The sequence below is a fragment of the Pagrus major genome, chromosome 22 (assembly GCF_040436345.1).
Source record: "Pagrus major chromosome 22, Pma_NU_1.0".
Taxonomy (NCBI): Eukaryota; Metazoa; Chordata; class Actinopteri; order Spariformes; family Sparidae; genus Pagrus; species Pagrus major.
In genome coordinates, this window is record NC_133236.1 from 24,088,545 (window position 1) to 24,114,929 (window position 26,385).

A 26,385-nucleotide genomic window follows, 5' to 3' on the forward strand; every position below is an offset into this window, starting at 1 on the left:
CCAAATAAAGAATTGACCGGTGTTTCCCCTCTCACAGTAAATCAAGTAGGCACTCTGTAACACACACACACACACAAATTGAGTTGGACACACACCCATAAACTTGCAGACTTTCTGTCGTGCGCGCACACACACACACACACACAGCTGTGAGAGGGAAACTCGGTTTGACGTCACGGTGCTGCTAGGCAACCGGCCGCCGTGGTAGTGAAGATTTTCCACTGCAGTACAAACACAGTGAGTTTCTCAGTGTGTGTGTGTGTGTGTGTGTGTGTGTGTGTGTGTGTGTGTGTGTGTGTGTGTGTGTGTGCTTATATTTTGTGTCGACCCACTTGAGTTACAGTTCAGGACATAAAAGTGAAGCTTTTTCGTCCAGTCCAGTCCACCAAGAGAGATGAAGTTCGACTCACAGTTTGAAAAGGATTATAAGAAAAGGGATGTGAGTCAGTGTGACATAAGTTACAGTGTGTTTGTGAGAGTACTGTGTTGTTCTGCAGAGTGCAACCAGCAAAAAGCTGTGGTGTTGTGCGGACAGAGGGCGTGTCAGCGTTAGCATACGTGAGTGTGTGTTTTACAGTTGAGTGGCAAGGATACAATCTTCGTTTCAAAAGAAAAATCTGTCGAAGAACCACAGGAGGATCAGAGATTGTCACGCTTTGCTTACAGTACAGACAGCAGGAGTAACACCACACCTTTCTGCATCATTCACAGTGTTCGTAAGTCCTGCCCCACTGTAGCTTAAGCTCCACTAGCCTGAGCCGAAAATACGATGCTAGGGGTTTTCTGAACAAGTTTAAACACAGCGAGTTTATATTTTTATTGTAGTTGTGGAGTGAAGATGTTGTTCAGTTTTTTTAGAGCTGCTACTACTCATCTTTTAGACTATAAAATTACAACAACAACAAAAAAACAGCCAAAAACAATTACCCAGGACCCGAGGTGACGGATGTTTGTGTGACCAGCACACAAAGAGATTAACTTTATTGTGATGTAAAACAGACAGTAGCAGTAAATCTTCATACTAGAGTGGCAGGAACCCACAACTGTTAGGCTTGATAAATAGTTTAATGATTAATCTATTCCCAAAATTAATTGGATTTTCCGTAGATGATTGATAATTGATAGACTAACTATAGAACTAATGAAAAAGAGGTCAATTAATTTTATTAGCAACTACAAAGACGTGTTCAACTGCTGATAAATGTTTTTTCCAACTCATTTGTGCACATTTCAGTGCTATTTGGCTGTTTTGATGAAGTGGCTGCTTTGTAGTCAAATCTCAAAAGGTAATTTTCCAAGTCTTTTGCATCTTCCATCCATCTTCTCTGTTTGGCTTGAAACTACTCTGCCGGGTGTGGAGATGATACTTAAAGGTCAATTACGCAGAGAAGCTAACGACTGGGTGTCGTGTCACAACTGTGCTGCTGGCAAATTTGTTTCTTTTCATTCCTCAGAACTTAACAGAAATTTTGTAGAAAGAAAAAAAACACAGATGCCAATCTACTGCAGGTGCCCTTTCACCGCCAATTTACTCGACTGAGGGAAACACTGGCAGCACATATGTGCCTTCTAACCTTGGAGAGCTGCCCGGCAGTCAAAAGATCAGCCAGAAAAAGTGCCTATATATGGCTCTGTTCAGATTCCAGCCTCTGCCAGTTGAGTGTACACGCTATAATCCAAAAGTTAGTGACCAAAACAAGGCAGATGTGTTTGACAGATGTGAAATATGAAAATGTCATGGGTGAATGATGCAAAAGGAGCAGGATAACGATGACGCAGAGCTCTGTAATAAAAAACATCAACTTAAGACTGTGCTAAATATATTTTGCAGAGATCTCTCGTGTTGCAATATATCTTTATATTTTCCCGGAACATCTTTAAAGGGACAGTTCACCCCCAAAATCAAAAATACATAATTTTCCTCTTACCTGTAGTGATATATACCACATATAGATTGTTTTGATGTGAGTTTCTGAGTTTTGGAGATATTGGCCTGCTGTTGAATATAATGTAACCAGATGGTACTCGGCTTGTGGTGCTCAAGGTGCCAAAGAAATACATTTGAAAAACTCAACAGCAATGTCTCTTTATCACGAAGACATATCACAGCGCAGAAGGAAGCGTGCGTCTACTTATTCTGACAGTGCGGGATTTGAACATTAAAGGCATCCTCCTTGGCTGAGCTATAACGTTAGCTAGCTTAGGTAGCAAGCCACTCATCCATGAGTTAGCCTCCTTCTGCACAGTGATTTTGAAAGAAAACAGTTCCTACATGAAACTGCTCACAACAAGGTCTGTGGATTATCTTGACTAACCGGGTCATGAGACATTGCGGAGGAGTTTTTCAAATGCCTTTTTAATTTTTGTTGGCACTTTGAGCAACACAAGCCAAGTGCCATCTAGTCCCATTATATTAGAGGGGGGGCAGACATCTCTACAGCCGATATCTACAAGATGGATAAAGAGTACTACTAGATTTTTGCTTTTGGGGTGAACTGTCCATTCAAATGTCCTTAAAGTGTAGGGATCTGATGTTCATTGTTATATAAATAAATAAAGTCCCTCTTAAAACAAATAGCCAGGCGAAGAGGAGATATGTTCCCTTTAATGTCGGTTTAAGACAACATGGCTACATGTACAGTAAATATCGTCCAACATTTCCTCTCCTGCTCTCCTTCATTTATCTCTTTCTTTCTTTCTGTCTTACTCTCTAGCTCACTCTGTTCTTCTCTGTCAGTATCACTCCTCTTCACTCTCTTTTCTCCCTCTCTTCTTTCCTACATACCTCCCACACAAGCAAGCATGCTTTATGTGTATCTGCATGTCTGCCTCTTGCACACACACACACACACGCACACACACACACACACAAGGTTTTCTTAAAGTACGGATCAAGAACTGTGACAGGCTACAGACAAGAACACGAATAACCTGCATGTTTGACATCTCTGTGCTACGATGGGGGGAAATCCAGACTTTTACTAGGAAATATAAAACATAAAACTTTCCTTCAGTCAGCTGCAGGCGCCAGCAGGAGCTGATGCCTCTTCCTCTGCCAGGATAAAGGAGAAAAAACACTGACCGGAAATATGCAAAGAGCAATACAAACACTATTCAAATCCCTCAGCCAAATTCATTTAAACAAATTGTTTGTAATCCACGCCAAGTGGGAGAGCTGGGGCATTGGTTTAGGGATTGGTTACCTGATTAAGTATGCATCCAGCACACATAAACAGGAGGCTTATAATCTTGCACGGCAAAATGTGATCATCACAAGGACAGTTTTTTCTGTTGGTGCTTCCTCTAATGATGAAAGCAAACACGGAAACTGTTAAGATAAGTTAAAACGTGATTATGAGCCACAAACCTAAAGTATAAAGACGTTTGTCGTGCGAAGTCCTTAAAAAAGGGACTCTTATGGGACATCATTTATTGGAAACACTGGTACATATCAGTTATAAAATCCTTTGTTAAATCGTGTTTCAAAGCAGAAGAGAGATGGCCTCGTGAACTTATCCCGGCTACAAATAAAAACACATCCACCCACCCACCCACACGCACACATACCCAAACAGGCCTCAGCCTCCTCTTTGAACGGCGTCCAAAAGCAGGCAAAGACTAAGTGTGTGTGACTGGTGAATTCTCTTGCTTTCCCTTTTTCTATCACCCGTGCTCGCTCTCACACACACACACACACCCTCACGTTACCCCCCCACCTACACACACACACACACACTCAGGTCGGGGCACAGAGCTAGCTTTGTTACCGTGAATGTCAACCATTACTCAGGCAGAGAGCTCTGGCCAATTTGACACAGGATCACCCAGCAACATGAAAAGGCAAACACACACACATACACTGACGTGCACACATTTTGAGGCCTAAACACTAATGAAGAGTCACATCAAGACAGACTCTTTCCCACATCTGGCTGGTTGCAAGTCACCACTTCTGCACAAACTGGTTTTGAGTTTTGATGCATGACCTCGGATGCCTCGGATTATTTGTGATTCTCAAGAACATCAATGTTTTAGTTCAGGATCAGTTACAGGACTTTTCACGCCTTCGCAAACGGGAATACTTCTGTGATGTAAGCTCGTCCCTTTCTGTGTTCCTATAGAGCTGAATTTTAGAAAGTAGCAGCTAAAAACTCAAAATGCAATAAACTGATGCAATGAAAAAGGAACAAGACTAAAGCTATCATACTATTTAAAATGCCAGAAGAAGATGTCATATGACCCAGTACACAGTATGTCTGACACAATTGGCAAAAATACCAGGATGTCCTCCTGTATCCGCTTGCATTTTGTAGTATGCAAGCCGGCAAGCTTTTCTGGTTATTCTGACCCACAATCCTTTGTGCAGCAGAGGATACAACACATCAACTGAGCCGCTGAAGTGCCACAGACGGATGACGGCTCATTGAAGCTGGTTTCCAAATCGTAGACTTTTTCTTTTAACTTGTGAATTAGGCAATACAGACTCCAACGGGTGTATGAGCAAGACGGTCAAAGTTTAAGCCACAATGTTATGATGCAGTAATATGTCCCCACTAGGCCTTTTTTTCACACCACATATTGCGAGAGTTGACCCATGGATGACTTAGCCACTTTTTATACAGACATTGTTAATCCAAGGTTAACTAAAGCCCAGGGCGATACAGTTCACACTGCATTTCCTGGATTGGATGTCTGTTGGAACACGCTCATGCTTACATGGAAAATGACGCGTGATTACTCTGTTTACATAGTCCCCGTTTCACACTGGCGTCTTTTAACCCTGTGTTCGGTCAATTTTCATAACCCCACAAACTAACCCTGCAGCAACCCCTAAGCTAATGTGCAAGGACTATGCCAGTATGAATGCTTTCTTAGCCTGGCACTGAGAAGGTTCTCAGAATACTTTTAGCCCTGGGATGAGTGCAGTGTGAAAAGCCCTAGTATGTACTTTCTGAGGGCAGCTGCAGTACGCACTAAAAGTTAGTTAGACTCTACAGCCGTGACAAATGCTAACATCGGGATGCTAAGATGGTGTTAGTATGCTAATGTTTGCTAATGAGCACTGTATCCAAATTTTGTGGCTGTCTATGTAAAAGATGTCGACATATTTCACAGAGTAGATAAAATGTTTGACCTGCTGGTGGCGCAAGAGGAAAAAGTCAGAGGACCACCAAAGTCAGTAGGATTCATCCTCTGGGGAGCATAAATATCTGTACGTCATGACCAAAATGGTGGACCGACCAACATACTGACATTGCCATTCCAAGAGCGAGCAAAGCTAAAAATATGTTGGTATATTCCTGTAGAGTGACATTTTGTACAATTCCCATATGATCAAACAGTTGGATAATATATGGCTATCCCAGCAAAGGCAGTTTCCAAAGGTCATTGCCATTTTTAACTACAAAGAGTCTACTAAATCTTCAGCAGGTTGTAGATACAGGCTACACACACTAGCAGACACAATCTCACTTGGCTCTACTTACTGCTTTCTGTCTGGAAGTGAGAAGTGCAGGGTTGAGAAGCTGCTCTCCTTTCTCCGTATCACTGGAAACATCCTCCTCCGACTCTTCCCAAGAAGAGGAGAAACCGGCCGAGGAGGCAGAGGAGGACGACAGCTTCCTGAGGGAGCGGATGGAGGAGTTCGGCTCAGGCACAGGGCTAGAGCTGGGGCTTGGTGTGGAGCATAGACCCTGGTCTTCAGAAGTTTGAGGCTGGCTTTCCAGACCATGGTCAGTTATTATGACTGCAGGGATGGCGGGAAGGGTGGAGGGAGAGTGGTTGGAGGTGTGATCTGTGATGTCCAGCAAACAAGGGGCGCTCTCATCACTTTGTGCAGGAAAAGCAGGGGTTTCTGGGTTAAGCTCCAACCTGTTTGTCTCTGTCTGGAGCGGCATCCCTAGACACAACCGGTCCTGTTTCTCATCTCTCACTTCTCTCTCTGTCCGTTCTCTTGCGTCTCCCAGCATTTGTTTGTTTTCTACCTCCTCCCCGTCTTTTTCTCCCTCCTTTTCTCTCAGTCCGTCTCCCTCTTTCATCTCTCTGTTTGATGCTGTAACTGGGTTTAAAGTCTCAGGGGAACCCTGAACAACAAACAGTCCATCTAAACAGTGAGTTTGCATTGTTGTTTTTGAAGGGCGGCCATTTTGACCAATCAGTGTCTTGATCTCAGTGTTTGTTTGCGTAGCACTGCTGTCCTTGTCACCCTCATCCCTTTCTCCTCCTCTCCTGTCTCTATCCATTGCTTCCTCCTCCCTTTCTCTTCCATTCTGGACAACAGGGGGAACTTTTCGCTCTTGTGGGTGGGTCATTGGGCATTCAAGAGCCGTGTTTCGCTGACTTAGATCGAAAGGGTTTTGGCTAGGCGACCGTCTCGGAGATCGAGGGCTGCGCTGGAGCTCGCTGTTGAGCACCTGGGTACGAATTCCCGAAATGTGGGCCTCGAAAATGCCAACTTTTCCCCTGACCTGAAAGACACAGAGAAAATAAGGGTCTAAATGCAGCTACAGTTTCTTTGGTCTAACTGTAGAGCTTATCATTTCACAGGTGCACTGGCACCAGCAAAGCCTTCACCTGATGTGAGGAAGATAAACTGACAAGACAGAAAAAGGCAAAATATCTTAATGTACTACTAATATTAAAGAGAATTAAAAATACAAATGAGCCAGAGTGTTTTCCCAGTTTTGGCATGAAACAGACTGCATTGAAAAATGAACTGTTGGCAAGCTATGAGCTCAATGTGTGACTGTCTGCAGTTTCAAACTGAGTACAAATGTAGGCTGGAGTATAAAAATAAAACAGGAATTTAGCCAATGAACAGTAGTTATGTAAAATTCTATGTAAAGTGAAGGAAATAATGAAATATTTTAAAGCACTTGATCATCAAATTTAATTTTCCAGATAATCTGCCTTGATTTCAAAGCTGAGAATCACATTTTCCTTTAATCAATTCATATTTATTTTCAATTTACAAGTGTGAACAGTCCAAGGCATGTAATTAAAAGTCAGGCTAGGACAAAATAACAAAATAGTCTTTTTTTTCAGAATGACAGAGACCATTTCTCAGCTTTCATGTTGTTATGACATAAGAGAAAGAGCCAGATAACATATACACAGTAGTAGTAGTAGTAGTAGCTTGAGTAACTGTTGCTTTTTGGGATCCTCACATCTGGAAGAGAGCAGTTCTTAAAGGCACTGTTCTGACTTGCCCAACAAATTAAATTAAGTAGTAAATCCTTCATGGTTTGAATATATTTCTCTCTGTTTCTTAATGACTGCATTCCAAATAAAGACTGATGTAGAGCATAAAAAGAGACAGAGACGAAGACAGAGATGCAGTCAAACAGACAAAGAGGCACATCTAAAATCACCTCGACGTTCTGCAGCTCTCTGTGGATCTGCAGCAGCTGTGCCTGGCGTCTCCTCTCCTCCCGCTTCTCTCCTCCTCCCGTCTCTCCTCCCCTCTCCTCCTGTGCCTCTCCTTCCCCTCGCTCCTCGCAGCCGGGTGAGCTCAGTCGTCGGACCCGCTGGCCCACATTGACTCCCAGGAGCTCCGGGCTCCGCGGGGAAGGGGAGCGAGCGCGAGGGGCGGGGTTAGGGGAGAGCGAGGATGGAGGGGGGAAGACAAAGGTTCGACCCAGGCTGCGTGGGCTGGTCTAGGAGAGGACACCACAAGAAGGGATTAGGGCCGCTCCAAAAATCTCATATTAGTTAATGGCAACAATCCTCAGTTATTTAGTACCAAACAAATGCTATATATTTCTTTCCTTTATGATTTACGGTTATTTCGGTATTTACTTTAGAGCGCAACGATGTAAGTTTTACTGAACAGTGGCCACTGTAGCCACAAGGGGAAGTTACAGTACCACAGCAAGAGAAGCTAGAAGCTAGAAGGTCGTGTGAAACAGCACAGGAGTTGTGGGGACAGTGAACTGATGCAGTTATGTCAGTCATACAAAAATACCAAACAGTTTGCTAAAATTAGCCGCCAAAAGCTACAGGTCATACCAGACCGAGTAAGGCTGTAGCAGCAAAAACCCCTGAATGTGTTGAACTGAGCGCAGGTGTGTTTTATTGCTAATGTGATATTTCTTTCAAAGGTTACAGTCTCAACTAAAAGAGCACTAAACTCACGTGACTAACATTAGTTCTTCCTGGTTCTCTCCTGCAGCTCGAGTGGAATGCTGTTGGATTGCTTCAACCAAAGTGGATATGGGAATAAAGTGGCAACTTACTGGGAATGACATACTTGTTAATCTTTGGACGTGGGGGATGGTATCATGTATTTTTTAAGTCAAAAGGCTTAAGTCAAGAGAAGTCACGGGTTATTAACCTTGCCCCGGGTTGCCTTTTAAATTCAAACTGAGCTGAATCTTTAGGTATACGCTTACACTGTAGTGCTGACATGGAAAACTGAATAGATTTGAATATTTTTTCTGTTGTTTAGGAATTTCACAGTAGGGGAAGTTTTAGGACAACACATACATAGTTTTCTCAAAAACAGCTCTCACAGGTCGGATGTAGATCTGAGTTACCTTAGGGCTGGTTGGGCTGTAGAGACCGCCACTGAGTGTTCCCCCAGCCAGTAACTGACAGTAGGTGCTCCGATCTGGAACCGGCAGCACAGGTCGACCGACTGGACTGGTTCTAGCTGCAGAGGTGGTACTAGAGGAGCCTGGCTGGGTGTGAAACTGATTACTGCTGCAGGGAGGAGAGGAGAGGAGAGGAGAGGGTTGGTTAGTTTGTGCATATATATATTTTTTTTTTTTTAAAAAGGTGGCAACTATCATAATGGAAGTGTTAAATTTTGTTGGCTCTTTAAAAAATACATATATTCTTACAAGTGATTAGACAATATTTCATGTAAATCCACATGTTTTGCAGCATGATGGGTTTATAAATTGTTCTGTAATTAAATATAAGTAAAAACTAATTTTACCAGTCTGGACTAACAGCCTCTCACCTGTAACAAAACAAACTGACCAAATGGGTTTAAAGTATTAAAGCATTTATGCTACAAAAACTCTCCCCAAACTCCCCCCCCCAAAAAAAAAACTGACTTGTTCATGACGCTGAGGCCGTTCAGGTTCAGGGCAGAGGCTGCCATCCCCGCGGCCAGGCCAGGGGCTCTGAGTGCTGGGTACACATCTGACAATCTCCCCTGAAGCTGCAGGGAGGCGTGGAGAACAGCTTTCAGTGTTTCCTCTGAAGTCAGTCAGCAGCGGCAACTCCACACGGCAGGGAAATCTGCACCCAGCGCTAGAAAAAAAAAAGAAAGAAAACTAAAGTCAAGCAGGGACGTATCAAACAAAGAAAGTCTTTAAAAAAAAAAAAGGAAAAACACATCCTATTTCCCATTCCTGGAAAGCCATCCCATACTGTGTTATGGACAGAGAAGATTATTCATGTAGTCCTGTTGTTAACTCAAAATAGATACCATTGTTCACGCTGGGATTAAAACTAAATAAAGGAAAATGTAAGTGAAGATGAAAGTGGGACAGACACAGAGATACAAATTAATACTGGCAAGGAACACGTTCCACTCAGTGAAAACAATTTGCCTTTTCTTTTGTGAATGTTTCATAGAAGCTGAGATTTGTTTAAAGCTCATTTGAATTAAACAGCTGTTTTATTACACCGCCAATGTTTGTCTTTTCAGTGCCAATCGCTTTCCTCATCTCCAACTACATAACTAGATTCTACACCTCTTCTTTGATCCTACAGCAGAACGGCATTAAAACATCTTTGAGTTTTTCATATTTAACCGTGTGAACCTTTTTGTGCTCTTTCTTCGCAACCGTACCAAAGGAATATAAATATAAAAGGAGCAGCAACACGGTGGCCACAAGTTCAGCCTGACCAGACTTTTGCTCTACTCGACACTGTAGCTCCAGACTGTTTGAAAATTGCTTCAGTCTAAAAATAAAAATAACTTCAAGGTAGCATTCTTTCAGGGTGAAAATGAGGGAGGCACGTGGAAAAGGGCAGAGAGATGGAGTTATGGAGAAACATGCAGGGAGGGAGAATGAGAAAGGGCAGCAGGCAGAGAGAGGCAAACAGCAGAATTAAAACACAGAAGAAGAGAAAAAGCGAGGGAAAAGGCAAGAGTTCAGCTATGGAATCACCTCGATCTAAAGTGACGCAGATAAAGATGTGCAGAGACGCTGAAGGTCACTGACTGAGCACTTCTCTTTTTGCGTGTTCACTGTAGAAACTGAAAGTCACAATCACGCCGCAGGAGGCTCATTTGCTATGCTACTTTCTTTTTTTTTTTTTTGAAAATTTGGTGAATATCTTGAATCAAAAACAACTGGCTGTGTTTTATGATCATTTGATTTGAAATGCTAAGTTTGATTTTAAGAAAAAACATGACCTGAGCCTCTTTATTTCAGCTGCGAGAGCACGGTCTAATAAGCCTTACAAGAAACAGGCATTCAGGAACCAAAACCTGTCGTTCTAGCTTCTCAATCAAGACGGTTGGGAGGTGAACTGCTGGAAGGGAACTACTCTAGAGTCTGCTATTTGCAGAATGAATTAGACGGATACACTCAGGCTGTTTTCTGTGGTCCGGTGAGGGCTGGAGGATATGGCCTTCAGATAATAATCAGACATTTTTAAGCTAATTCAGGATACATAATCTATATCTCGATATTGTGAAATCTCAAAAGCTGTTCATACATGCTAGGACTGGGCATCAAAAAACAAATATCACAATATTTTTGGCTAAATACCTCGATTTTGATGTTGCAACAATATGGGATGACTATAGATTTCATTAAATACTAATACAATGAGATTTTTGATAAATAATCAGTAATGTGGATATAATGACTAAGTGTAAAGACAAGTATTATGCCACATCATGACATAACAATATTTAAAATCTAAGACGATATATAGCCTCATAACAAGATAACGATATCATATCAATATATTTCCCACCCTTAGGCAACACAAAATTATTTTTAAAGGGTAACTCCACCTATTTACACATTGAAGTGGTGTTTACAGATCTTGGGGAGTACGACTGCATTTGTGAAAAATAGTAATCTAAAGCCCTTTGTGGCTCCAGAGGAAGCTACATGTAATCTGATAAATTGCCTCCAGTGATGTCACTCAGTGGCTAAGTTGAATTGTGGGTAATGTAGGCGCCAGGTTCTGAAAAGGGAAAAAAATGCGTGGAATAAAAAATATATCTTTTGTTCTGCTGTATTGATTTTGATAATTTGTCCATAATGAGTCCAACAATATTTTAGACCAGTGGACGGCATTACCCACAATGCAACATAGCCAGTGAGTAACATCAATGGAGGCTATTTTTACAATGACATGCACCTTCCTCTGGAGCCACAAAGGACTTTATACTGCTTTTTTTTTAAGTATGCAGCGGTACTTCCTGAGACCTTGGACCTGTAAACAGGCTTTAATATGTCAAATTGGTAGAGTTAAACTATGAGCTTAAAAATAACAACAGTAGTGATGTCCTCAACTCTAGCAGTCTGTATTTGATTTGGACAGATGAGTGATTATCCAGAGTTTGTTGACTTACAGTCTGCTTTGTATAACATGTGAGATAAGCTCAATGGTCATCACTGGTGTGCAGCAAAACTGTCAACAATAAGTCTAGACTACAGGCAAATTATAGTCTTTAGTATGAAATGTCAAATGCCAAGTGATCACTTTACACAAGGGTATGTTCAGTAAAATATTTACTAGCAGTGAAGTGGGATGCGACTGTTGCAGACTAGCACCATGTAATCACTTCTGTCCTGCAGACTTCTCAGCAAAACTAAACCTTAGCTGCAAAGTGAAAACAAATCCATTTCAGTCCACTTCTGAGGCCCGTTCAAGCATACCGGCATTCTCGTCATGTGCAGAGCTGCCAAAAACTGCCTTGGGACGTGTGTTGATTGCAGATAAGTTAAAACTTCAATTCATGAACAACAGGGTAAACATGGGATTTCCTTGTGAGGCAGTGACGCAGATAGAGATAGAGGCAGGAAATAATCTGAATGGCTCTACCAGAGCAGGTTTTTTCACACTGTATAATAACTTCTCTTTGCTTATTGGACACAAACATCCACTAGAGTTTCTGTAAAAACAAGGCCTCGAATAGGTAAAGAAAGTTAGGGGGAGAATGGGGGAGGAAAAGGGAGAGCTGGGTGAAAGAAAGAGGAGCAAGGAAGGAAAGAGAGGTGTTTACACGCTATTTTGGTCTATTTGTCTATTCTGAATCTTTCATGCAGAAGCAGAGGATTTACTTTCTGTGAGACGGCTCAGTTGCTGTAATGAAGCAGCACTGGGCACCGGGAACCATTTTCACACTGCTTGTTGCACATGGTTAGCTGCATCCAAAAGGCCTTTTCTCTCTCTTTTTGCACTGAAGGACAGAACTGGATCCTCTGAATTCTGTGCTCCCAAAGGGTTGATAAAAGTTTAATCGGAAAAAGCACAAACATGGTACAAAAAATTAAATGTCTCATATATTAAACCCTGGGCTGATCAACAAGTTGCTTCATAGAGAAAAGGCCAGAACAGAGGACACTCATTGCACCACAATCTGCATTAAAACAAATGGAGTATACATATGAAAACCATAATACAAGACACATTTTGTCTCTATCAACAATACACCTTTAGCATGCTAAAACATTCAAACGCAATAGAAAAGGGAACAACACTGAAGCAAATCCTGGCTGTGATGATTGTGATATAACTGCAGATGTAAACCACCACCTCAGAATGTTGTCTTTGTTTCAGGGCAGCCTAATGTCAGATTGAGTGGGACTGTGTGAGTACTCAAACTGTCCACTTGCCTACACAAGTGGGCAATAAGCCTACATGCAGCACGCTAAAAGCAACTCAGCTGATTAGAAGTTTACAAGATGCTGATGCTGATTTTTCTTAAAGATTTACACAAGCAGATGCAAGGCTAGGGAGGATACAATGCAATCAATATACATAAGATAATATTGTGTAAATAACTTGCTTCTTTCCATTATCTCGTTGAGATAGTAGATGACTATAATGCCCTTTAATGTTGGTCACAAAAAAAGAAGACACAGCAACTAGCTGGCTAGTTACAACCACAGTTTGTGGCTCATACTGCTGCACAAAATCATGTTGGATGAAATGAGAGACGTGAGCAAGACACACTACCCTAAGTGCGACTAGACATCACGATAATATCATTATCGTAAAGCTTAATGGATCCCAGAAGGATTAAAAAGGCCTCAAGAGGGCCTGAGGGGCACCTAAACAAAATTAGAAACAACCAGCTGCAGCAGTCGTTGTAGACAGATCTTTAAAAATCAATTACAGGGCTTCAACAAATGATAATTTTCAGTATCAATAATCTACTGATTATTTTCTTGTTAAACCATTTATTCTATAAATTCTCAATAAATTGTGAAAAATGCTCGTGACAATTTCCCGGTGCTCAAAGTGACGTCTTCAGTCCAAAACTCAAAAGACTCTTCATTTACAACCATAAATGACAAATAAGCTTCACATTTAAGAAGCTGGAAACAACAAATGTTTGACATTTTTGTTTGAAAATTGACTGAAACGTTTTTTTTCGATTACCAATTTAGTCGTGAATCAATTTTCTTTCCATTGATTAATCAATTAATCGACTAATCCTCGCAGCCTGAATTGATGAGTCATTCATGTCAATTTTTAAGCAAACTTGCGAAACATTTGCTAGTGCTTGTTCTTCAATATGACAAAATATCATCTTGTATCAAAGTTACCTGAATATCTTTGGGTTTTGGGCAAAACAAGTAGACATTTGATGAAGTTTGGAAAAACAAAGACACTCTACAAATAGGCAGACTAATCAATAGCAATAATAATCACTAGTTGCAGCCAAAGAAATAACCTCTTATCTAACGCAATCTAATGCTATCATGACGCACGTGTTGGGTTCTTGTAGTCGGTCACATTTTGGATTTGGTTGAAATTATTTTTACAGCCTCACGTCCGTCTCGTCAATCCTTCTATCCCCTCCAGCTCTCTTTGTATTAGAGATGCACAGAGCACTCAGATACTTGTTTAGCTACAGAGCAAATTTGAGTGGGTTTCAGTTACACAAATGTCAATACTTGAGTTTCTGTTATTCAGAATATACCTCTACAGCGACAGCTGACGAAAGATCAACATAAATGCAACTCCAGTCTTGTCTAAGTAACTTTATGGCTGAGTATAAAGCATTATTTAAGTGCTGTATATCACTGGAAATCAGCTGTTATCTAAAAATAAGTGCGACTTTAATCAGAAAACAAACATTAAAGTGAAAAGACTCAAGAAGACCTTAAGTCATAAAAGTACAATTGTTTTTATTAAAGATTAGCAGAGCCTGACAGATATATCTGTCGGCTGATATTATTGGTAGATATCGGAAAATCGCAGATATATCAGAATCAGCTTATATATTGACCAATGTGAGTTTGTTTTTCTGGTTTTACAGAACAGAAAAAAAAGACTTTAGGTAAGTTATAATTATTAAATGCCTGGGGGAGTTTACTGTTTCAGTGCTTCCAATTTGGACAGTTTATTGTTAAACCACAAAAAAAAATCCTGGCTCCTTTACATTCATTACAACTTTTTTTCATTAGTGTTTGATAACCACATGGGAGGGATCATAGCAAAAAAAAAAAAAATTTAATTAAAAAGCATGTTTATGTATATATTCTGCGTATATTTACTCCCCAATAAGCAAATAAAAATAAAAAATACTATCAGTTGTGCTCTGACAACAAGGAAAATGTATTTTCAACCTACTCAAATAGACTGGTTTCCCACTTGGCGAGTCAAAATATCACAATATTCACGATTGAAATATTGATATCGTGTTATTAATACACAAATAACGAGATTACTGAATAATCCAATGAACATTATCGGCCTCGTGCATCTTTGCTTCATGAGTTCATAGCCTTTTCACTTGTAATTTAGTAGTTGATGTGGTAATTGTTCTTTTTGTACACTTTTCTGTGAGACCCAACTCCTCGCTCCTGTTTTTCAGAGAGATATCGCGATAATATCGTGAATAATCATGTAGTGATAGTCTGATATCATGACAGCCCCCTTTCCCCCCCCACACACACACAGACTCAAAGGATGCCAGGGCCTATGATCCTGACAACCTTCACTGGTGGTGTCATTAAAGTGTAATAAACTCCATCCCGACAGCTACAGTCAGTCTCCTCGGGAGGGATGGAGGTCGTGACATGACATCTTACCTCAGCGCTGCCCCGTCCTCTCCGAGCCTCCTCCGGGACGCACACTGACTATCGCAGCCAGATACCAACACTTGTTGAAGGGGAGGATGAATCTTCTCCGGCTGATACTCGAGTCTCAAAACACGCACAGACTCCTCGTACACAAAACACACACACAAAAAAACCTTTATCTTCTCCTCTTGTGTGTTTCTTCCATACACGAAGTTGCTCGACGGTCCTTCTTTCTTCTTCTTCTTTCTTCTTCTTCTTCTTCACCAACAATCCTCCTCCACAGAAGAAGATTCAAAATGTCTTTCTCCTCCTCTCCACCCGTGTAGTTTTCTCCCTGGTTGTTTTTAGGAGAACTTCACGGCAGTGGCGTGCCCTCACGGTTTTTGCTCTCAGGGGTAGATGCGTTTTCTGCGGGAGGGTTTTTTTCTCTGTTGTCATGCGTGCTGCAGCTCGACACCTCTGCGCCCGTAGTAAAGCGCTGTTTGTCTGAGAGTTTGAAGCCGGAAGCGACGAGACAGCCTCTCTCTCTCTCTCTCTCTCTCTCTCTCTCTCTCTCTCTCTCTCTCTCTCTCTCTCACTCACGCACGCAGGGTACACGCACGTGCAGCGCGGGGAAGCCCTCGTATTAGCATAACGTATGCGTGCACAAGCGCGTGAGCAAACTCAGTAAGAAGTGAACAACAATAACGTGAATAACTTCTGTAACTTCCAGTAAACAGACTCTCCGGACTTGTAGTGCCACTTCTCAGGTATGTGTAGGCAGGCAGCAGTGGAGGAAGTATTCACATCCTGGTTTACTTATAAGTACAAGTATTCAATAACACACCCACAGTTAAAATGTATATATCATTATGTTATTGCAACCCATGCATTAAAGGTGCATTATGTAGTTTTTGGGGAAGATACTGTAAATAAACAAACTCTCTGTCTTCATGACTGAATGAACTGAATAAACAAACTGACATTAAAGGACGACACAGTTTCATACTGTGGTATTTTTGTTTATATGTGGCGGACCCTGCCACCTCTCTAGCTTCAAACAGTGCTCTGGGGACCTTATTTTCCTCTGAGAACAGCTTGTTTATTCAGTTATCAAAAAAAAAACTAACGTTCCTGATTAATATTGTTCATAATCATCATAAAAAAATTGATTTTCTTCTCCAAAACTACATACCGCCCCTTTAAATGTAAAAGCAGGATTTTACAGTTGTAGTTGGTTTGATCTAATTTGTAACTATTTTGTACAGGAAGGCAAAAGGGGTCATTTTCATCTCCAGACTTTTGGTGCCACCTTTCAGGTATGTGTAGGCAGGCAGCAGTGGAGGAAGTATTCACATCCTTGTTTACTTAAGTACAAGTATTAAATAACACACTGTGAGTAGTCCTGCGAGTCACCTACAGTTAAAAAGTAACTCTGGAGAAAGTATGTAAGTGTTGTAAAGGTACTCAATGTGGAAATATGTCATTATGTTATTATAACCCATGCATTAAAGGTGCATTATGTAGTTCTGGGGAAGACATTTTAAACAGAAGACAAAGATCTAAATAAACAAACTCTCTGTCTTCATGACTGAATGAACTGAATAAACAAACTGACGTTAAAGGACAACACAGTTTCATACGTGGCGGACCCTCCCACCTTTCTAGCTTCAAACAGTGTTCTGGGGACCTTATTTTTACTCTGAGAACAGCTTGTTTATTCAGTTATTGAAAAAAATAAACATTTCTGTGTTTGTATTATTACCTCATTAATATTGTAAATACTAAAATTATGATTTTGAATATCTTCTCCAAAACTACATACTGCCCCTTTAAATATAAAAGCAAGATTATACAGTTGTAGTTTGTTTGGATCTAATTTGTAACTATTTTGTGCAGGAAGGCAAAAAGTATTATTTTCATTGCAGATTATAAGTTAAAAAGTGTGAGAAATGCCCATGTAAGACCATCAAAATCCTTCAAAATCCTTTTCCAATTTCCAAACCTCAGATTATTATTAAAAGGTAGAGTTTCAACCCGAGTTTCTATCTAATTTAAAATGTTAATGAAATTTAAAATGTTAAAATGCTAAGGCAAGGTGTACAAACCATAGAAGTATAATAAAAACATGTTTTTATTGCAATGATGGAGGAAGTGCATAGATTATTCTATTTAAGTAAGCGTTGCACTTCCCCAATGTAAAAATACATCTTGCACAAACCACTTCATGTAAGTAATCATACAGAAGCAGACCATCATCGGTAAAATCTACTTTCGTATGCACAGTATGTATAAGGAAGTATTCATTATGCATTATGTGTGTATTATATATAACAATGTGTGTCACATTAAGGCTAAATGTTGTCGTAGGTGTTACAACTCTAGATACTGTTACGAAAATATTGCATCATATCTTATAAATTGATCATGTATCTTACGTGTAAAATCTGAAAAGCAATAACTACACAGGCCAAATAAATGCTGTGAGGTACAAGATTTCCCTCCAACTTGTGGAGGAGTGGAAAGATAAATTATCTTATAAGTTTATGCTCAGATAAAGTACAAATGCCCATCACAGCTCTAGCCTACACATACTATTTGATACAGTACATATACATCAATATTAAGTGAGAAACTGCCCGAGGACTCAAAGGCTTTAAGTTCACTGTGTGGCCAATAGTTTAGATCATCACACACACACACACATACAGGTGTTTATAATAACTCTGGCTACTATGACATTTTCGTCAGGTTGACACTGGGTGGACCCGTGCACGCTATCACCAACTACCATGAACAATTCCAATGAACTGAGTCATATATTCCCAACTTTACAGGCGAAAGCAAAACCAACAGGAGATTAAGCAAGCTGTCCATACATCCTGTACAATCCTCACCTCCTTGAGATGAGCTCTAATCAGGCCTCTTAAGTGAAAACACTTGTGTGGGTGAATTAAGGTTCAGGGGCTTTAAAGTGATTTTTGAACCATTACCAATAATGAGGCCCTGTCCTGCTGAGGGCAATTTTGAAGAAGCTCGGTGTATTTTTGATGTTTTCTTCGTCTGTTTGTTTACTCAGGTTTCTGTCCTTTTATCTCTGTATGAAATGGGTTCTTGTTATAGCCTGCTTTTTTTCTCTTTTCTTTTTTTTGTTGTTGACTATATATTATCTTGCAAAACAGAAAGTGTACTCTGAAGAGAAGACTTTAATAACACCAACACAAATAAGTCGTGTCTATAACCTGTAGAGGAAAAAATGACTGAGTAGGTGAAGGTTTCCATGTGTCTATGAATAAATAAGCTTTACTCAGTGTTTGTATTCAGTGTAAAGCATTGCTGGAAATTATTTGGTCAGCCCGCATAAAAGGACTTTGGCCTGAAGCAGGTCCTGGAACACCACCGGACAATTGAGCAGGGTTAGATACAGCTTTGACCACACTGTTTTTATCAGGGGTGGAGAAATGTTTGCCACAGGTGTGGATGTTGTTCATCTGTATTTCTGAACCATTGCCAATTTTCTTTTTGAATGAGATTCACAGTAAAGGATCTGAATGTTGTCAGGCTATCAGAGTCACCACACCCCTACAATATTGTTTACTATAGATTGGTTCAGGATAACACATAGTATCCTGATCACACTGCAGCCACCCTCTGAGACTACAGGATAAAAAAACAGATTGAATCCTGGTTGTTGATCAGTGTGTTACAATGGATACTGGAGGATGAGATTCTTTCCACTTGAGACAGGAAACACTCAGTTCAAGTTTGTCTGAGTTATGTGGGGACAGAATCTGCACCAACAATCTGGAGAGCTCCTCCTCTAACTTCAAACATGATTTAAAATACAACTGATATGAAACTAAAACACAGCTATGACTGGAAATATCCCCCTTTGCACATTTCCTCGACATGTTTGTCAGTGTATAGATTGTGATCAGAACATTTTTATGACCATGTTTAGTCACTTGTGTTGCCTCTGTGTGCAAAATATAAACTAAAATCAAACTGAAACTGAAATCAAACTAAAAACGATGGAAACTTTACTGGGTATTCAACTTTTAATCGTAACTGATGTCATCCAAATGATGTTATGCTAAAAATAAATTGTAAAGATTAGTTTATTAATCAGTCTATTAGAATGTATATTTTTTCGGTGTTTTACACAAGCATAATTAGTATGAGAGCAAGCTGGTGTGGCAAGTGTTTCCTCTCCGCTCTGTTGGGATGAAATACACAAAATTCCTCACATTTTTCCGGGAAGGCTCCAGTATGACTGTGTGACTTTGTCTGGAGTTCAATAGAATGAAAAAACCAAACAAGACCATGTCCAGTGGTCCATCACTTGGGGAAAATGGGGCTCTTCTCATAGACAAATGTATTCAGTCTTGCTTCCAAAAGAAAAATGATCTGCTGCCTTCCTATCGTACATCACTGTGTTTTTTAGACTAAATGTATCTCACATGACCTGAATACAGTGAAACTGAAGATGAGGGTTTTTTTTCCCTCCTTCATGGATTCAGATTAGAGTCTGATGATGCAAAGAGGAGCTGCTGTCCTCTAGTGGCGTTTTTTAGTATTGTGCATACTGGCAGTGAGGGCGTCACCACCACTGGAGAGGGCTTTTAGGGCAATTCAATTAAAAACTTACAGAAGGAGACAGGTTCCAGTTAAGCTTATCTATCTATCTATCTATCTATCTATCTATCTATCTATCTATCTATCTGTCAATGCAAACTTGTCTGTTGTGGTGCATTCAGGTGCCAGGATACAATTTTACACATTAAAGTGTGTTTACTACTTCCCTGAAAAAAAGTAGTGGCTCCAAAACCTAAATGTAATCTGATAAATGGCATCCAGTGATGTCACTCAGTGGCTAATGTATTGTGGGTAATGTAGGCGTAGACAGCTCTTCTGTCAGTTTGGACTCGCTGATGCTTCCAGTACCTCAAAATCAATAAAAAAAATAATAAAAAATCAGTCCTCAAATCAATACATGAACCAAAAATTCCATATTTCCCCCACGTTTGCCACATGGTTGTTCATCATTCGATGTTTTATTGGCGATTTTTTAATGTCATCCTGTCATTCCCTGTTTTACTGCAATGGTTTAATTAGGGTTCATTTTCAATTTCAAAATTCCAGACTTTTCCATACTCACTTTTCTAGACTTCTCAGTACATCTTTTTAGACGTTATTTGACAACAGAGGAAAAATAGCTAAATATTCTATAAATAAACGGTTATCCAAAGGCTAACATCTATGTTACATTCTGACTATCTATGTTATTGTGCTGGCAAATGATTGCCAGAAGATTGTAGCTGTACTGTACCTCATACAAGTTTGGACTGACATTTGAAATCCTGAGTAAACCTGACTTTATGTTTGGGATTGTTAACCTCACCCAATGAAAACTTGCATTTATCTATTATGGCTGTTCAGTTCTCACTCGTACACAGAAAGTCCACACTGTCCACTGTCAAACATCTCCGTCCAAAGAAGGGTTTAACTAACAGCTGCCACCGACAGGCTTCTCATTTTGTTTTCCCCTAACATATTGTGTAAGTAATAACTAATTGTTTCCCTCATATGTTTAGTCTAAGGGTCCAAAATTGTCTGTGTCTGTGCAGCCTAGGTGATTCACTGTGTCCATGGACACAACCATGAATGCAGCATTACGGTTTCCTCATGCAGAAAAGTACATTTGGTACGGAGCTGTTGTGCAAGCTGTGACAGGCATTCAGGTAGCTCTGTGCAGGATTGTGCGTCCAGCGTCAACACTTACTGCTTTGCTTTCGAAGACATGAAGCTCTGGACCACGCTGGAGCTCTGCTTGTATGATCAGACTTACCCACACCTGGAAATGATTCAAATCAAATTCCATACTTTGTGGAATAACTACAGTGTGGAATAAATGAAACGATCAACCAATTTATGTGAATATTTTTTCTTAACCAAGACATTAGGCAATTGTACAAGCAGGTCTGCCAAGCAACTGATAAAATAATTTGTTTTATTTGCCAAATAAAGAATGAAACATGTTCTGACAGAAGGGGAACATTAATTGATAGTGGAGCAGAATTCAACACAACTCTGGAGCGTATCTTATTTTGCGTCCATTACGGGGAATTGTGACTGCATGTGTTTAGAGTTGAGAAAGATAAGCATGCTATGTGTGTGTAGATGGGTCATTCATTTGCACTGCATTGCCTTTGGCCCACCTTCACATAGAATTGTTCTGTTTCTGAAAAAATAAATTAGGGAAACACTTCATCTTAGTGTCATGATTAAAAGCTGTGATAGAAGATTTCCCAGTTACAGGTTGGTCTGTGTCATTCTTAAGTTTGGGAATGGCTGCTGTAGACAGTTTAAAACATGCAACATAAAATCAAAAGTACATGCTACAGCTCAAGGTTAAAGGTCCATTACAATTTTTGATTTTTACTTTAAGTCCCTAAATCTTTCTTTGGAGTTTTGGCCTCAAATTGGCCAGGGCAGAACAGACAATCACAATATCACTGGCTAGTGGGACAAGACTGAGATTTAGGGTGTTTTTCAGAATGGCAAATATTTTGATTCGCTCTACTGCTCTCTCAACGTGTACGAGCAACGCCGACAACTGAAGAGCTCCTTCCTACCTGCCTTTAAGGAATGGAGCCATGACTAAAAGTGGCTAATTCTTCACTCATATGGAAACCTCTGGCAGCCATTACCTGGTCACCATGTTTGATGTAAGAATAAAAACCAGACCTCTAGCCGATATTGTACTGAGTTTTTCCTTCCGTTCCTGATCTGTGCTTGTCTGTTTCAGTAAAGGCTGCAAGACAGAAGGAACTTCTCACTCAGCCCTTAAACTCTTCCTTCTGCAGGTTTTCACACCGGGCTCTAAGCGCTTCATTTTCCTGCCGTTGACACTGTACCTCTGGACTCTCTGGTTCTGCAGGAAGGAGCTCAGATTCTTGTCCTCTCTAGCTTCAAACAGTGTTCTGGGGACCTTATTTCCCTCTGAGAACAGCTTGTTTATTCAGTTATGTTGTTTTTATTACCTAATTAACATTGTAAATGTTACAATTCTGAGTTTGAATTTCTTCTACAAAACTACATAGTGCCCCTTTAAGCAAATAAAATGAAATTAACAGTTAATCCTGTAGCACATGCGTAGTGATGACTGAAGAACACGTTTTACATTTTATCACTCAGTCCCTTTTACTGCGAGAGATATTTCTCTATGACTCTCTCAGTCCACTGTATTCTTTATCTTCGTGACTATCAGTCTGTCTTTGTCTCCGTCTGTCCATCCGGTTGTTTTTCGCTTTAATAATCGTTCTGTCTTTTCCTCTCCTCCTTAGCTGACACCTGATCCTGGAGTCTAGGGTTACAACACACACACAATGAGGTGTAAGAGGAAGAGAGCGAGAGCGAGGGAGAGGGAGAGGGAGGGAGCTGGTGTTTAACATTACATAAAACAAACAGGTGTGAAGTATTTGTTCAAAGTCTTGGTATTTGTTAGACACACGAGAAGACAGAAAGAGTGAGAGAAGTGAAGTCATACGAAGAAATACTCCAGTCAAGCAGCAGATTATCGACTGGTTGTCAGGTAAAATACAATTCAATGTGGGTGTGTGTGTGTGTGTGTCTATGTGTGTGTGCTGTATATAGTGTGCATTGTGTTGTTGTAATATGTTTTGAGTGCAGGGGTTAAAGGCCTGTGCATGTCCTCAGGCTGGGTGTGTACCGGTGCTTGTGTAAGCGCATCCATATGAATTTTTTTTAATTATTATTTATTTCCAGAAAATATGGTCACATTACAGCTCACAAAGTTTGCCATTGTGATGTTTATTAGAAGTGAAATGACGGAAAAATTAGCAGATCCACAAAAAGTTTCTGTGTATTTCTGTTCTACGTAAGTATAAGAGTATAATATGTAGGCCGGAGCATCTCTGTAGCACCACAATGCAGCTCCTGTAATTTTGATATTGCAATGTTGATAACATCATCAACTGACCTCCTAACTGTAACTGCACTGCAGCCTTCTAATATTTGAATATTATACCACAATCTCTAAATGTCATCATAAACCTCAGACTACAGAATAACTACTTCTTACTTACAACTTCTGTAAATTACAATATGGCTTTTAACCCTTTAAATGTCACTTAAAGGGGCAGCGTGGAAGAATTTCAGTTGAAAATGGAAAAAAAAATCAAACTAAAATTATCAACAGAATGTATAAATAGCGGTTTTGACATTATGATGTCTATGTCTGGTGCTGCAGAGATATCTACTGATGTTAGCATGCTAACCGGCTAGCTCCAGCCCAACTATGATTATACTAACATTTCCCTGGTCCCGAGCTCCTGGTCCAAACCTCTAGCTGCATGGCTAACTGAGCTAACTAGCTATGGGCAACTACAGTTAGCAGTAGTTAGTAGTTTCTCTGGTGATATGCTGCCTGCTGTGTGTTTTGAGTATGAATTTCACACGTGGTTTTACATATTGCACCTTTTAATCACAAGAGTGCTTAAAATTAAATACATCACTTTTTCACAATCAGCATCAAACATGACAAAAAAGGTCAAAAAATAAAATGCAGCAATTCAATTTAAGCATGCTTTCATTCATCGTGTACCCCCTGAATGGATAGTTTACAGCGTTGAATGATTTGCTGTATGTCAGGTCAGGGTTGAAGGATGACTGGGCGATCAGGGTAGCTACAGAAATTGCTGGACTGTAGTTGGTCCAGTGGGCAATGTTATGCTGTCCAGATGGCTGTGTCAGGGTAATTCTCCTCAGAAGAGCTCGCCACTAATCCTCCAGAGAATCCGTACCGGCTTGATCTCATGCCTGCATGGGAAACTGAACAGTTAGCCTCCTGTAGCTGGCCGGCTCTATGGACACTGTGTTTTCTGCCAAGCGTGTTTAGCATATGGACACGAGCACAGTCTGTTGGTTGTGTAGTTGATCAGCTCTGTACTGTGAGCTATAGGCATTCAGCATACGGCAAAGACAGTGTGTGCACTTGGAGGTATCTGTAGGGCAGAAGAGGAGGTGGAGAGTCCTGGCAGAGGAAGAGACACCTTACATCAAGTCAGGCTGATTAGGTTTAGAGTCAAGACTTCTGACTGTCGTGACCTCAATGTGGGAACTATTTCTGCAATATGGGACCTTTGACAATCAGGTACACTTTTCTGACTTTCTTGTCATTTCTTGTGTGTCATCAGAGATCTAAGAAAGCATGGGGGAGCAGCTAATGTGACCTCACTGCGACTTTACCAGTGTTGTTAATATTATATCTTGGGAATGGATGGTAAAATAAACTGACAGAGGGTCGAGAAAACCATGAGCCTCCTCCAGGGATACGTTTATGTGATAGTGTGAAGTCAAACAGGTTTAAAAAATATATATGTCTGTTACTACTTATTCAGCAAATTCTACAATATATTTTTTTCTCTTGGCTTTTACTATCGAGAATGGTAGTTAAGCTGTCATAGCTAACACATTTTCAGTATTAATGAAGTGATGTTACCCTCGAGGCACCCTGTATTCTTATTACGATCCAAAGGTCAAGCTGTTCTGTGTGCTTCCTCCTCAGCCGGTTACAGTCAGGATGATTCAATTTGAGGGCTGGTGAGTCTGAAGCGTTGATGACTTTAGGGACATAGGCGGTGACTTTAATTCAATTATCCCTTTATTATTTGTGTGATTAGATGTTTCCAGTGTGGGTGTGTTTCCTTTCCCTATCAAAACATGTGGATGTTATGTCAATAAAATGACTGTTTGCCGTGGTCACGCCACAGCGAAGATCTACTGTGTGTTGTTGTTTTTTCTCATGGTCATGGGTGAATCAGCTGTGCCACTTTTTGCCTCATCATACTGCAGAGGTCGCATAGCTGTAACTGACCAACAGCCAATAGAATCAATGTTATGTAATGCATTTGCATGTGATCTTGATTTTCGACTATGTCTGAGGTGTGCAACTGTCATTGTGATGTTCTGTCCCTCTGCGTTTGTGTGTGTGCACGCTCCACTGGCCTGCTGTGCTCCTCCGCTGGATCCATGCTGCTCTGCTAATGGTGAGTCCACTGAAACACACCCTACCTGCCTTCCAGTCCAATTTGGTGACTGACTCAAACAGTCCTTTTCCGTTGCCAGTTGTTGTCACAAAATGCCTTAATTATCAATACTTCACTCGTTCAACTTTCTCCTACAGTTGTTTATAACACATTTATGTTGTTCTTATGTGGTTGTTTACTCCTCCTCTCTTGTAGATGTCAAATCTCCACGCTGCCTTACACTATAAGCCAATTACTTGAGCTTCTCTAATCTGGGTGTGGGTGTCCGTATATATACAGTATAAGAGGTGTGTGTGTGTGTGTGTCTTTGTGCAGTGGCAGTAGCCATGCCTTATGTTATGTAATGACCAGTGAATGTCCTTTGCGTGTGCATATGTATGAGTAAGGATGAGTCGAGAAGAGAAGGAATAGCTGAGTGTGGAAGACATAATCAACATAATCAATCAGTTGCATTCTTATACTGCACTGTTAGTGCAGTGTTTCTCACAGGCAGGGTTGGCATCAGGTAGGATTAAACTGCATTTGTTTGTGCAACAAAATATAACGTAGAGATGTATGAGCAATGTTCTGAAGGGATGTCTGTTGGAGGAATCTAAAGTTAAGAACTGGCTGAGAAAATATGGTAGGCAGGCAAAACAAACTTCTTTCAGTCACCAAGACAGGTAAAATTAAAATGAAAAACTAATATATGAATGAGAAAATAGCTTTTCAAGAGGAATTGTCCTGAACAGGTGGCCATAGCCTTGGTATTAGAAGCAATTATTTGGTATAAAAATCCATTAATTTTCGATTATTCTGGCAAAAAATATTATCCAATGTAAGGATATTTATTTAGAAATATAAATATTGGTATCCACTTCTTAAAAATATATTAATGTGTGAGTTAAAAATCCAATGGTAGTAATCATGGTCGAAAAGCAGTGATCCCATCCGACCTCTAGAGGGAGCTACCTCGCCACACTGCCACTGCCACATCTGCATCGACCGGCCCTCTGACGCGAACGGACAGCGCGGGCGTCCAATCACATCTCGAGATCTAATACTGTAACTCCTCCGAGCCAATGGGAAACGGCCAAAAGATGTTTTTACACTGTATGGGGCGG

At 40.5% G+C, this 26,385-nt stretch overlaps 1 protein-coding gene across 2 annotated transcripts in view; it reads right to left on the reverse strand.

The window, feature by feature from the left end:
• itpkb (inositol-trisphosphate 3-kinase B) overlaps positions 1-15,662 on the reverse strand; it is a 31,665-nt gene extending 16,003 nt beyond the window's left edge. The window contains exons 1-5 of one of the 2 annotated variants that reach the window (XM_073493274.1): positions 15,243-15,662; positions 9,060-9,258; positions 8,535-8,697; positions 7,371-7,655; positions 5,487-6,467 (exon numbers count right to left, since the gene is read on the reverse strand). In XM_073493274.1, coding sequence (XP_073349375.1) covers positions 5,487-6,467; positions 7,371-7,655; positions 8,535-8,697; positions 9,060-9,106 — 1,476 coding nt within the window. In that variant the 5' untranslated portion in view covers positions 9,107-9,258; positions 15,243-15,662. Of the gene's footprint in view, positions 1-5,486; positions 6,468-7,370; positions 7,656-8,534; positions 8,701-9,059; positions 9,259-15,242 lie in introns of both variants that reach the window. The other variant, XM_073493273.1, reaches the window with a different exon arrangement.
• Between the last annotated feature and the right edge of the window lie 10,723 nt (positions 15,663-26,385).